We start from the raw sequence: 14470 nt of genomic DNA, 5'->3' as shown, positions 1-14470 counted from the left end.
ATGATCTTCTTAAATCTATAATCACCTAACAGATATAATAACTCTTCAGTACATGCGTATTATTATAGAGAAACAAATGAACTCCTTTAAACGAGATATAATTATAAAAAATCGATTAATTTCAAGTTACATTACATATTCGATATGATAAATTTAAACAATTTTGATTCGTTTTTAGTATTGCAATATAAAAAAAACCTTCGTAATATATGTGTTTATGATATTCTTCCTTCACAACTGACACATGACTTACGGAAGTTTGCCGCTAACGCCTTGATGAGAGCCCCGGAGGTCCAATTACGTATACCGATGGAAACTGACATAAAAAATGACATTTATGACAGGCTATCCACAGATAACTGATGACAATTATACTTCGGTCCATTATTGCAGATGGAAAATCAATTGCTATCTTATCGACTAGCATAAAGAATTGGTAGGCAGCTCGCTAAAAGTTGTACCAAATCAATCAAATTAATGAACGCATGGTTCTGTTATAATAACTTGTATATGTAATAGGCCTTTATGACAAGAGTTAGTGAGTATTATTGTTTTGGGCTATTTATTTCTTTTTTTTATATCTTACTAATATTTTAAATGTTTGGATAGATGGAGATTTGTTTGAAGGTATCTCCGGAACGGCTTAACTGATCACGCTGAAATTTGGCATAAATGTAGAATATAGTCTGGAAGAACACAGAATACTTAAGTTTTTAACTAAAACTAGATCTTTGAAATAAATTAAAGAACGACAAATTAGCAATTATAATTTCTAATCAATTCTACGTTGCATATTGCAATCTGTATATTAATTTTGATCGCTATAAACAATCATGGCGTATTGCGATGCTATTTACTTTCTCCGGAGCAACTTTAACATCAACTATTACAGGAAACACAGTTTACGAAGAAGTATTGACAGTGTGGTCCGTTAACGGGAGCGCAACGTCTATCGGCAGGTGCGGTACAACCACGTACAAAAGGTTATCTGTATGAAAATTGATATTTTTTTATAATTCAAATTTTTAAATAATAATTCAATCTTGATTGTACAGGCGAAGTATGTTAGCTTTACTGTAATAAATAAACTCGACGACGGTAAAACTTCTAATCAAATAGGTTGTTAAGGAAATTCAAATCGACATTTCTTGGACTATGTAACTTAAAATTATAAAAATTGAGTTTTTAATTGACACTTTGAGAAAATAAGATATAAAATAATATAAACATTAACTGTAAAAGTATTTCGAGCGCGCCTATACCGTCTCTGCGGACGTATTTAATGGCGGGAAATGGAGCATAAATTAAAATAGATTTGCTTCAAAGTGCCTGATGATTCCGCTTCGTTTGTCTAACTTAATCACAGTAGAAGTTACGTTAACTATTTTAAATAAGTATTTGGAAAAAATATATATACTTCGTTACCAGAAATATGTTTTCGTAAAAATGTAGATTTAACTTTACGCTTTCAAAAGCGCTGTCATATAGACAGATATATAGGGATGAAATTGTTTTTTGTGAACGTTTCTTTAACGCGTGACACAAAAGTGCTTGTGTGAATGGGGGCTTACGAGATCCAGGATCTACGATAGATTTTTAAAAAAGATTTTGCTATGTAGAGTGAATAGGCACTTACTAAGCTAGCGCGTACCATCTTTCGACCAAATCTCCACTTCACCAGGTGGGATCGTGGTCGAGCGCTAGCTTATAAAACGTAAAAAAAAAAGATTTTGCTATGTGCATTGATATAAAATATCTTTAATTATTTTATTCTTCAACAGATATACATGAAATAAACATTTCTAGAAGAAAAAGGAACTAGTCAGCTTTAAACAACATGCGAGGGGCGTATTACGTCACAGTGCACCTGCCTCTAAGCATTAATAACTTCATTTCGATTCGATTATAATGTTTTGTTCACTGCATCAATATTAAAAATGTATTCTTATCTACGTAATAACAAGAATAAGGTCATAAAATTTAACATAGTAGTAAAAAAATAAAAAATAAAACTTAACAATTATAGCGCCTTTAGCATTGATTTCATTGTTATCTATAAATTCGATCAAATTCCTGCAAATTGTAGAGTAACGTAATTATAATCTCGATTATTTCGCAAGGTCGTTCTTGTTGGCGATTAGTGCGCACTTGTGTAATTCAACGAAACAGCATCTTTTGAAGCCGGTTCAATTAGAGATAGCAACTTGTTTTAAGACCTGTATCCGCAATCAAATGTATCAATAAAACACATTATTGGTACCTCCGTTTTCTAATTAAAATGCGGAAAAGCAATACTTAAGTTTTATACTTCTGTATGCCAGGGTTGACGTTTAATACATAATTCGTAACGGTTTTTTTTAAATAGACATGCAATAAAGGTAATAGCAAATCTTTATAATCATCATAAATGGTTAAAGGTGTTATATAATAGAAATTAGATATAAATTAAAAACATATTGCATATAAAACTGGCTGACAATGTCATGTTGTCTTTTTTTTATTATATAAAAAAAATAAACTGTTTTAATTTATCTGTGGCTTATACAGGTAACTTTATTAATTTCTTACTACCATTGAATTCGACCAAAAGCAAATCCTCGTTAACTTTTTCACATTGGGAAAATTAAATTTAGATTCCAATGAAGTATGCTTGTGGTATTTTCTTACTATATATCAAATTTAATCTTTGAAACTGAGGTCACTTAAGTAGTACCTATAAAGGTGACGCCAAAGATTAAAGGTAAAGGCAGATATGTTCAAACGAATTAAGATCTTAGTACTAGCAAATTACATTAAGTTAATGGTTATAAATATGTATGTAAAAGTGGAACTATAAAATTAAGAGATTTGCTCCACTAGGGTGTACTAAAAGGATTAAAAGCATGTTTTAATAATTGCCTTAGCTCGTGCGACTGGTGTGCAAAAATTACTTCACTGACGCCTCGTCGAAATGCTAATTAGAGGAGAGAGGCAGAATACGTGATCCCGGCGTAGCAATGCGCACGAGATCCGCGACTCCACTGTTCCGAGACATCTTTAATTTGTTAAATGATAGACACGTGCTTCTATGTGAAAGCTTCTTGTAGACATTTATAATTTCTAAATTATGAACACATTTAATATAACTCTGTACTTTGAGGTAAGTTACTTTTTGATGTGCTTACTTATGATAATCTTTGGTTGGTCTACATACTTTTTCATACCATGTTTTGACTGCCTCAATATGTCCAACGATATATTACAAACTAACTTTTGAAAATGTTAAAATACTAAGTATCCATCATGTGTTTTCGTAGTGAAATCTCATTATTATAAGTAACTAGCAATTGTACGCGACTTCGTCCTCGCAGAATTAATTATAATTTAGTAATATACCAGACTTAATAACCCAGAAACCAGAGATATTATAACTTTCCAACAGTAAAATTTTTTATTCAATTCGGTTTAGCAATTTCGGTGCCTATTCAATGAACACAAACAAACAATCTATAGTAAATTCTTTTCTTAATGTTAGTGTAGATTTATTAAAGGTTTAAATAGGTGTTTGAATCGACCTTGCATGCTCTGTGGCCCAGCACTTGGCAATCTGCAGAGCACATCAGTCACATTAGCACGAAAGGTGTTGCACCGACCTCGACCACTTGTCTTAAGGTTCGCTAATGAAGTGATAAAAGACGATGCTTCAAATATCCTACCAAAAATCAGCATTGGATAGTTATTTAATTAATAATTTACTATATAGGTTATTTATATACGTAAAGGTATATTTGTGCATCTGTATATTAATGTTACTATTATTGCTATTGGTTGGTTTTTTAGCATATGTTACTTCTTACTAATATTATAAATGCGAATATTTGAATAGATGGATGGATGTTTGAAGGTATCACCAGAACAGTTGCGTTGATCTTGCTGAAATTTGGTATAGATGTAGAACATAGCCTGGAAGAACGTATAGGCTACTAATAAAGTTTTTTTTAATTCAGCGCAGACCGAGTTGCAGGCGACATTTAGTTATTTTATACCCAATTTCTTAAATTTTTAGCCCGTATTTATAGTAAAATCTCTTCAATTTATGTATATAGGAGTTTGCCTAATTAAAATAGAAACTTTAAGACAAATTGTTTTAATAACTAAAAAGTCGAATCAGTTTTGTAAAACTAATTCAACGATTAATGAAAACCAGACAATTATTAGTTGTGATTGTAATGGTAAAGTTTTTATATGAATTAAGTGGTCAAAATAAAGACAAAACTCCCATATACAGTTTGCTGTTAATGTTGTTTAAATTTCATTGGATCTAAAAAAGGCTTTACTTACAAAATGAACGATTCAATCTGCCAAAATAAGCAAGAAAAGATGATCAAAAATCGATTTTTTAAAACATGTTGTTGTGAATAAAAAGTGACTTCATCGATCGATGTTTTTCGTATGTAACGTGCAGTTAAAAACGCATTAACGGTCTTGGCTTTAAGACGATGTTTCGGCCAAAATCAACATGTGTGCACCGCGTAATATATGACATTACCTACGCTCTTCAAAGATGTTCTTCCGTACTACCGATCCGCAATTATGCATTTACGATAAATTATGCGTTTGGTACGCTTTCGTACATTATAAAATAACTTATCTACTTGTATATTTATTGAATTTTAGACTTTGATACTCGCAAAATTGGAATCAATTTTGTTCGTTCATAGTAGAAACAAAAGCTTTTCAATAACAGTTTGCTCCCGTTTTGAGATCATTCCAAAAGATAGGTAGTGGCCGCATGCAAAATACTTCCCGTTGAGATATGAGGATCGTCCAGAGCTAGTATATTATTTAAAGTATCGTAAGCCACACACGACGCTATCGTGCAAGCACCGTACGGTATCCAGCTAAACATTCCTAGTTCTTTATACAGTGAATTCTTCTTGACCATCTCATTATAAAATTAGCACCATACCTTTTTCTTCATCTGGCGAATATTTGCGTCTCTTTTTGTTAAACATTTACACAAACTTAGCCTCTATTCGTCGCACTTTATCACCGATGTCTTTTAAAGTAAAATCAGAAATTGGTTAGAAGAACAAAAAGTCACAACGAGTGAGGCGATTTAGTTATGTGGACTGTTTCTAGAAAGAGTCAGTAGGCTACCAAAATTGGGGATGGAGACCACCCGTGACCTCGGAAGCGGAACCGTCCACACCCACACTACGTCACGAGTCTACAATCGAGGGATCTTAATTATGAACGTGTCGATTATCATCTTAAATTTTCTACCTTAAAAGGTCTATAAAGAGTCGCTAAGTGTACGCAATTTATTCGAGATTACGGCCGCCTGCAGTCCTTATGTCACGACTCGCTTACGAGTCGCGCGGACACTTCTGTTCACAAAACCGGGATTACCAGCACGCGCCGGAGATGTTACGTAATCGCAATTTGTGCTTTTATAACCATTTCAAAATGCGCAAATGTTTCAGTAAACAATGATAAATAATTACGCGGTATATGCGCGTTTTGCCTGTGTTTAGCTTGTCAAACACTTTGTCACTTTGTCAAGGATTGTGATACTTTTATAGCTTAAAATACGTTCTGGGAAAACGGCACTAAACCTGCTTTATACACATTAATTCCAAAAGAAGATCTAAGTATAAAAGATGAGCAATACAGAGGATTGAACATACAACATACTTATTACGAGATGTTTCATCATTACATAGTGGTAATGAAATGCAATGCATCGTGACTAGGCTAGCAGATAAGATTGAGGATCGTCGGGTAGGGTTTGGTGCGGGTCCGGGCATCGAGCGTGCGGCGATGGTCCCCCGCTATGGTCACATCACGCGCCGGCTATCACTGTTATAACGCAGTTACCCGCGGGTGCGCCGCTCCTACCGACACTGCTGATACTGCTCTATACGCCGACCGTAACAGCTTCGTACTTAAGATATATTATAAACTAGACGTATACAAGATACACTGCAATGTCACGTAAAATGTCTTATAAAGTTTCATGTTGATTGAAAACTCTTCCGTCTCAAAGGTTGGCAATGCATCTGTGGTTCCTCTGGTATTGGTGATGTCCATAGGCGTCGATGTACACCTCGGTGTTGCCGCTGCTCGTTTGTACCCTGCTTTTATAAAAAAAAAACTATTTATACAGCTGAAGATTTTTTAGCCTCTTATTATCATAGTTGTAGTAACTCTATACGTCGACGACCATAAACTCTGTATTGAAAAGTTATCATAACGAGATTTACGCCTAACGTGTATAAAAAAATTCAAACTTGCCTCACGTCAAAAGTAAATAGGATTTAGGTTTGATTATAAAGTATCAAAGAGCAGAAGGCGTTGTATTCACTAGGAGCGAGTGTGATTGCGGCTTACTACAGATAAGGTAAATAGCTCATACAATTGTTAGAATGGGAGGCTCGGAGCCTCTTTTGTTAAGGAAGTAGTGTCTAATGGGGCGAGTGTAGCCACTGGCTAGACTTACATGGTGTCGATTGCTATGCACCGTTGGTACCAAAACGGACTGCCTATTGCCTACTTAATACTCGACCGTTGACTCCGAAGGACCAATTTGAATTTCGTATAAAAGGCTAAACTACTATACTATAGATATCTGTGAATATTTTCGAAGTCTAAGTGAGTATTAAAGAAGTGTTTACGTCTTTATATCTAGGTGCTATCTTATGTCTCATAATACGTGTTGACGGGTAGCGATTTAACGCGGAAAATTTAGTATTCCGGTATAATTTTCTCATAAAAACATTACAGTACGGCTTAGATACATATAATTAGGCTCCGAGATTGTTGATCGTGCTCTCAATTTGCGTATGTAAACTCGCTCGAGATGACTTTGTTGACATTATTTATATTAAAAGCGAAACTAACACATTTATATGTAGATTACAAGTTACATACTTTTGTTTTCGATTTTATTGTAGCAAAATTTTCAATTAACAAATAAAGCGCGAAGAAAATAGTGTAAAGTTACTTTAACTTGAATAACCACGTGATACTCGTGTGTAAAAATATGTTCATCCTACAACTTCCTACTAAAAATAGTTAGCATTTGGACTCCAGACAGCACCTTGAATTTTGGAAAACCTTTTTAAATTTATTTATAATTTCACTAACTATTGTAAAGCTGAATACTATACGACGTTACAAGGTGTAATGTATCGTAGGCCAATACCCAGCTCAATAAGAAGAAAAAATGTGCGAATAATGGTCGTGTCTACATCGTATATTTCACGTATCAGTTCATTTTAACATTAATAGCGCACTTCGTTAGTGGTCCCGAACGTACCGTAACTAGTGTCATTAAATTTGCATAGAAATCTAACTAAATTAGTTCACGACGATGCGTTGAATTTCAATAGTTGTTTAAGATATAGAAATTTACTAAAAGAAAATTACCTTGCCTTTTATTGTTCGGTATAATTTTTATCATAAACATTATGAAAAGATCTGCTTTAATATCAGAGGAACAATTACCAAAAATGTACCATAGTTGGACAAATTTATATAAACCGAGTAAATGATGTCCTTTGATTTATTTTAACCCACTGATATCGAAGAGATCTTCCAAAGTAATCAGATATCAGAAGAATTGTAACATATAACTGGTCTAAATTAATCCAAATTAGCTCTGAATGGTTTGCACATGGTGGCAATCTCACGATTGTCCCCCGTGTGCAGCGATAAGAATAATATTAGGTATACGTTCTGTACTAAGAACAACTATCGCGATTCACGAGAACAATAATTTCTGTTCCGCAATAAAGTTTATCGAACTCCTTATTAAATTTAATATTACGTAGTACACGACCTCGCTCTTGACACATTTCCATGTAAAGATTTCATATGTACAAAATGCTGGCAATGTGTGATAGGAAAAGTAGAATTTCAGAACTAAGTTTAACAGAGTGAGTATATCGAAAGCTAGAAATGCTAATATTTTACTCAAAACATTGAGGTGGTCCGCGCCTAATAATTGGAGTCATTATAATCCTTTTTCCTACAAAGGGTAGGTACAGTATATACCACCCTATAATTTTTGTGTAAATATTTACACATTGTTTATCGTACGTCGATAAATAATTTGTTTTTCTTATTTATCGAACTGAAAGAATTGGTTAAATAAAAACAATTTATTTCTTTATAATTGTTACCAGTTTAATTTTAATTATGCTACTTAGTACAATATCTAAACACCTAATTGATAGATAAATTATCGGTCACAAAACTATTGATATAAAATATCAACACTGTTTGCTTCGGCTTGTTCAGGAAAGATATTTAAATTATTGATATCTTTATTTTTGTTACTATCATAAACTAAATTAATTTTTCAGAAGAAGATAAATATTTTGCAGAGTATACTGCCCTAACAGCTACAGCCGTTATGTTCAATGCATTGGATTTGTAGCGGTTTCTGTCTTATATTTATGTAAACAGATGATATTAAATTATACAGGGAGATAGAATACTAACTCTAGCTTGTCTAGTCTACTTACACATTAACAATTGCTTGTAATGGTATCCCGTAGGCGTCTCCGAATAGAGTTCAAAATATGTTCCCATGTTTTGTTATCTTAAGCATTAAAAGGTTATCGATTTACATTAGACTGTAGGCGATCTACAACGTACAGATAATCAAGGTGACATCAGCGCCATCATCTTTCCGAGGTCAAGCCTCGTGAATATCTAACAATCGTATTCTACATCTTGGTATTGTTATCAGATATTTAAGCCTCTGTTTAAGGTACTGTTGCAGAACTTCCCTCCATTTCTCTTCGATTTAAAACTATTCTGTACAAACAATGTTATACGTAAAATTAAAACTTAAAATATCATTACTATTAACTCATAATAATCTGTGGGATCTAGGGCTCACGGGTTATCGAAAATCAATCTTTTGCCGCCAACTTTCAGTACAATCCTGGAAACTGAACTAAGTATAATACGTTAGTAATGTTCAATATGATATAATATTTTTTTTCGTCATTAAAATCTCTAATATATGTACATTTGGTAGAATTTCAATGCATAGTAAATATTTAACAACAAAAATATTGAGAACTCGGTCTTCAACCATATTTTACAATGTATAACATTGTATCAACAACTCGTAAAATAATATTACTTTATCTGTAATATTTCGTAGTTAATTACAATTTAGATGATTAACAAAATGCCTAAATGGAATGGCTATGATTAGATTCTCTCTAATGAAGTGATTTGTGTTTTATTACTCTCCGCGTAACTATTGGAACAGTCTTGTTATTACGTAAAACCGGATCAGATCTCATTTAATTCATTTACCAGTTATTTTGAAACGTAAATAGTTTATAGCGTCTATAATTCTAATAGCTGATTAATTAGTAATTAGGTCATAAATTTATACAAGTAAAACTTTACTTCTCTATCTATAACAGTTTAACTAATCTTATATGTTTCCAAATAAAGAAGAGATGTCGAATATCCCAATTCGGTAACTATAACGAAGTAACATCCCGAGCCGAGGTTCCTGAGGGAGCCCTGAAGTCTTGTTACTCTTAAACGAAGTTCAGGCTAACCGCCATCTGCGCTCGGCCACCTCAAGCCCGGTGAAGCTGTAAATGTCTCTTCAAGGCAAACAGTGACTACTCAGTCACAAAAAAAACGATGTGTAGAACAGACTGTCCTATCGTATTTATTGAATTTATTTACGTGTTGATTTTGATATTGTATTTAAGTTAGATGCTTACAAAATCTTGATGTTTTAAAAATAACAGTAACATTATTCTAAGCCAATGTCTACATATTTCTATGCTTATATTACAAAAGGGAAAGATTTGTTTGTTTGAATAGACTCCAAAACTTCTGAAAAGTGAAAAGGTTTGAAAAATTCTTTCACTGTTCGGAAGCTACACTATCTCTGGTTGATATAGATTACATTTATTACTAGAGTTTTTCGACTACGCGCGGACGAATTCGCGGCAACTGCTACACTGCTATTTTTCTTATATACTAAAATTTTACATATAAACATTTCACTCGCAGAAATATTATTTTTATCAGGGTTTATTGCAAATAATTTCAAAATCAAATCATTGCTACTGCTTTATTTTCTATTTGTTTTATATAACAAAATGTAGGAAAATATTAGTTCATTGCTATAAAAATATGCCTATTTGCTACGTTATTTTCTTAGTAATCTGTTCTTGTAAAGCACATGATTACTTGAATGGTAAGTTATAATATTGTAGATATACCCAAATTTCCAAACCAATACGACTTAGGGACCTTCAAGAAGCGAGCATACGTTTTCCTTAAAGGCCGGCAACGCATCTGCAATTCCTCTGGTGTTGCAGATGTCCATGGGTGTCGTTGATCAACTAACTCCCGCCACTCGTTTGCCTCTTTCTCTTATAAAAAAAAACATATACCCAACTAAATGAAGCAGACAATTGATAATTATTTCGTGTTCATTACACAGGTGATAAAGTTTTCAATAGACAGAAACTAGAAAGTTTACTTCAAAAGTACATGAAACCAATTAAAAAATTATCAGGTAACTGAAAAATGTATTAAAATACAGTTATATTATTTACTTATAACAAATAAAAAAAATGTTTTAGAACAGTTTCCGAATCGCGAGATCGAACTGCAATTTGAAATAGATGGGAACAAAGGTCATATTGTAGCTTCGCCTAAAACAAAATATGTTCGGGTACCAGCTGCTTTAATTCGTAAGTTTTTTTAGTTTATATATTAATATTCAAGCCTACGACCCACATGGGATAGGCAGAGATTTAATAATATAATTTCAAGACATCTAGCATCTCTAATGTTTTCATTACGTTACTATGCATTTCTCTGTATATATTTTTAGTTAACTGTTTTATTTACAGCGGAGTTAAATACAGTTTCTGGTAATCTTTTACCTTTTTATTTATTATTTTTAAGTGGATGTATGCACGATAGCATGATACTACTTTGATATCTTATTTGTCAAAATTATATCAGTTTTACATTTGAACAGATGTAAGCACGCCTAACGTCATGGCATTAACTACATCTTGGCTAACAACGAACTCAGTTGCCAGTATGACAACAATAAAAGGTATTTTTAAAAAGGACTTTAACTAATAAACTAACTACAGGCTTGAGGTCAAAAAAAAACAAAAATTAAGAATTTATTAGCTTGCTTCAAAATAAGGCATCAAGAAGTTATTTGCTTAAATCATATTGTGTTACCAACATGATTGGTTTGAATTAAAAAAATGTTATAGTTTCATTTATTTCTAAAAGTTAGTAAGAAAAGTGTAAAGAACTATTTCGATAAAAAAGTGCACTTTTACCCAATAAAATTTTACTTTTTACTCTCATAGTAATATTATGGATGGATGGATGGATGGATGGATGGATATTAGAAGGTATCTCCTGAACGGATCAATGGATCTCGATGTATTTTAGAAAAGATTTAGAACTCAGTCTCGAAGATTGCTTGGCTATATAATAAAGTTTTTTTTAATTTCGCGCAGACGGAAACGCGGGCAAAAGCTTTGTATTAATAAACTCACAGCGTAAATAAGTCAATACCGATATTTCTTACAGATTTTATCTATAAAGTCGGGAATAGTTACATTAATAATAATAACGTTGGTGGTGAGTAAAGCAAGCATCAATAAATTTATCAGACCAACGCCATCTAGGACACAAAGAGCAAAAACTAAATTGTATTCAAAACAAAGTTACAGATCCAGATCAAAAGCTAATATCTTTGGGTGAATTGAAAAAAATATTAGAAGAATATGACAGAGAGGGTAAGTTGGTAAAAATAAAACAAAAGCTTTCTCAAAGTAGAGAAGTGTGGTAAAGCACAAATTATGTCTTTATTCAATTTGGATTTCATTAATTATATTAAATTTTTACCAGTTAAAAGAAATGGTGAGGACAGGCATCCGTCGCTTAAGAAAGACCTTTGTTTAGCATTAGGTAATTACTTTTTTTTAAAACTTCACAAGTTAAAATTAATACCCAAAGAGTAACAAAACATTTGGGCCCTATCCCCCTTGCGTAGAAATATAAAATATATTTACGTAACGAAATTCGCATATAATATAAATCACTTAACTAACTTTAACTTTAAAATTACAGAATTTAAAACCCAATTTTCAAATTATAATTTAAAACGTATTATTTAATTTGTGTTAGTGTCTTTATGATAATAGTATTAATAGTGTGAATTGCCTATCGATAACAGGAATGAAATATGGTCTCAGTAAGTGCGAACAATTATTTATAATCAATTAAAATTGACATTGAATTATAAATATCCAACAGTTTGTGATAAATAGATAAATATATTTTTATTTAGAATGCGACGACAGTGCCACAGAGAATACAAGTGACTTACGATCGGTAACTTCATCAAAAAGTGGTAACTTTCATAAGATTTTGCAAATTTTAAATGAGGGTATGTAATTATATTTTTGTTCAAACTTTTGTCTTTTGTCTCTCAATATATTTATATTTACGAAACTGTTATTTTTAGGAGAAGTGGTGGAACGCAATACCTTTAGTGGAAACAGTAAAGAAAATTTATATTGGTTTAAAATAAAATTCCCAAAATAATGAAAAGCCGGTTCTAATTCTTTCTTATCTTTGTATTTAAAGTTATTTACTATGGTTACAAAGCAGTATACTTCTTTTCAAATATCTTGGCGGCTCAAAGTGAAAAAGTTTGGCTATCTAAGTAAGTTGAAAGGACTCTATTTTCGCAATTCCACGACTTGCGCGTATTTTACGTGTGAGCAGGATCCGGACTCCAGCCAGCCCAACTTTCCAAAGAATCCCAACAATCCAAAACTGTGCTCTGTTGTGACTCATGCGAAATTTAGTGCAGTCAAAATATCTGAAAACTATTATACACGGAGTGTTACAAGCGTGGGTTACCACTGGTGACACATGTACACGACATATTGCCACTTGTTTCATTCTATTAAAAAAAAAAACAAAGATAGTGATATACAGATATAACCGCATTGGTCAATCACATTAAGCTACGATAAAAACCATAAACAAATATGTATGGTCATTTAATTTAAGAGAGTAACATTTAACACATATTAAACAAGTGAAGGCCGCACAATGACACATCGTCTGTCGAAACAATGTCAGAGAGCTCACTAAATCAAACAAAGAACAAATTAAACCAATCAATTACTTGTACAAGAACTATTATTTAAAGCACTTGACCTCTGGCTCTTCGAGTCAACTTTAAAAAATTAACTCGAAAGCTGTTTTGACGCTTAGATGCTGATCATTTTGCTTCAACGTCTGTTCAAAAGTCAACCTTCAATTTTCTATTGTATTCAGTAATTATTGTACTTATTAAAAGATTAACAGGGTTGATAAAATATTTATTATATTATTTTTCTATTGGTTAATCGGAGAAGGTTAATGTATTCAGAGTCACAATCGTCTCGTATATCAATATTACAATGTTTTCATAAAATTAATTATTATTTTATATCATTGATTGTATTTGAAATCAATATAAAACACGTTTATCAACAAGCTTTTGAATGCTTTTGTAACTTTGCATTAAAAGTATCTGTGGCATAAACGTAGTTTAAATTAGTAATTACAGTAGATTAAACGTAAGCTTACGCGACTAAAAATTATCAACATAAAATTTTGATTTATCTTTATATATATAATTCTTCTGTGAGTGTGTATGTCACTGAACTTCTCTCAAACGACTGGACCGATTTTGATGAAATTTTTTGTGTGTGTTCAAGGGGATCTGGAAATGGTTTAGATTCACAATTTTGTCCGCTGGACAATGTTTTTTTAATTAATTTTTAATTTTTGGAATGTTTTACATTGGATCCGACAGACGGCGCTACCATCGCAGTCTCAAATTTTAAATAATATTCGAATTTTCAAATTAAAGACGTGTAGATAGGACAACGTCTGTCGGGTCCGCTAGTAATATTATAAACCTTATATGAAAAGTCTTAAATCTATGATATGAAATAAAATATTAAAAACGAATAATTTACTGAAATATATTATTAAAAGGAGTCCCTTTAGACAAGGTCCCGAACTGGCAGCGTTCCCCTTTGGATAGCTAAACTAATTCTTTGCCCGAGGTAGCTGCCAGCTCTTCGATCCTCTGTGATGTCGATTAATTTTTTGGATACGTCCTTAATTTAGATTTAAAACTTTTCATGTAAAGTTTATAATATTATAAAACCAGAATTCCATATCAATAACAATTTTTATTTATTAAATACGAACATATAAGTCAATAAGTCTTACGTAGCAACCAGTTAGAAAACTCTCTTATAACCTATAAGTTTTAAGAGTGGTAGAACCCGCTTTAACATCTTCGCACGAATTGGCCAGGTTCGCCCGGTGAAATACCACCACCACACAGAAAACAGGCGTGAAGTGGAAGAAATTCCGCGTTTCGTCTGATGAG

At 32.5% G+C, this 14470-nt stretch overlaps 1 protein-coding gene and 1 long non-coding RNA gene across 2 annotated transcripts in view; both read left to right on the top strand.

Moving 5' to 3' along the window:
* The first annotated feature begins 10128 nt into the window (after nucleotides 1-10128).
* Nucleotides 10129-10689, top strand: LOC106126647 (uncharacterized). Its single transcript, XR_001228374.1, has 3 exons — nucleotides 10129-10225; nucleotides 10475-10549; nucleotides 10617-10689. It is a non-coding gene; the product is annotated as an uncharacterized LOC106126647 (long non-coding RNA).
* A 208-nt stretch (nucleotides 10690-10897) lies between these two features.
* Nucleotides 10898-14470, top strand: part of LOC106126521 (uncharacterized) — a 6381-nt gene continuing 2808 nt past the window's right edge. Inside the window, exons 1-8 of the mRNA XM_013324233.1 lie at nucleotides 10898-10910; nucleotides 11021-11101; nucleotides 11596-11646; nucleotides 11733-11804; nucleotides 11917-11976; nucleotides 12245-12262; nucleotides 12359-12457; nucleotides 12536-12571. Coding sequence (XP_013179687.1) covers nucleotides 11041-11101; nucleotides 11596-11646; nucleotides 11733-11804; nucleotides 11917-11976; nucleotides 12245-12262; nucleotides 12359-12457; nucleotides 12536-12571 — 397 coding nt within the window. The 5' untranslated portion in view covers nucleotides 10898-10910; nucleotides 11021-11040. The remainder of the gene's footprint in view (nucleotides 10911-11020; nucleotides 11102-11595; nucleotides 11647-11732; nucleotides 11805-11916; nucleotides 11977-12244; nucleotides 12263-12358; nucleotides 12458-12535; nucleotides 12572-14470) is intronic.

This window comes from Papilio xuthus, unplaced genomic scaffold (assembly GCF_000836235.2).
Source record: "Papilio xuthus unplaced genomic scaffold, Pxut_1.1 DF824992.1, whole genome shotgun sequence".
In the NCBI taxonomy this organism is placed as follows: domain Eukaryota; kingdom Metazoa; phylum Arthropoda; class Insecta; order Lepidoptera; family Papilionidae; genus Papilio; species Papilio xuthus.
Note: the sequence above shows the minus strand (reverse complement) of the source record. Positions and strands in the feature narration are given on the sequence as shown.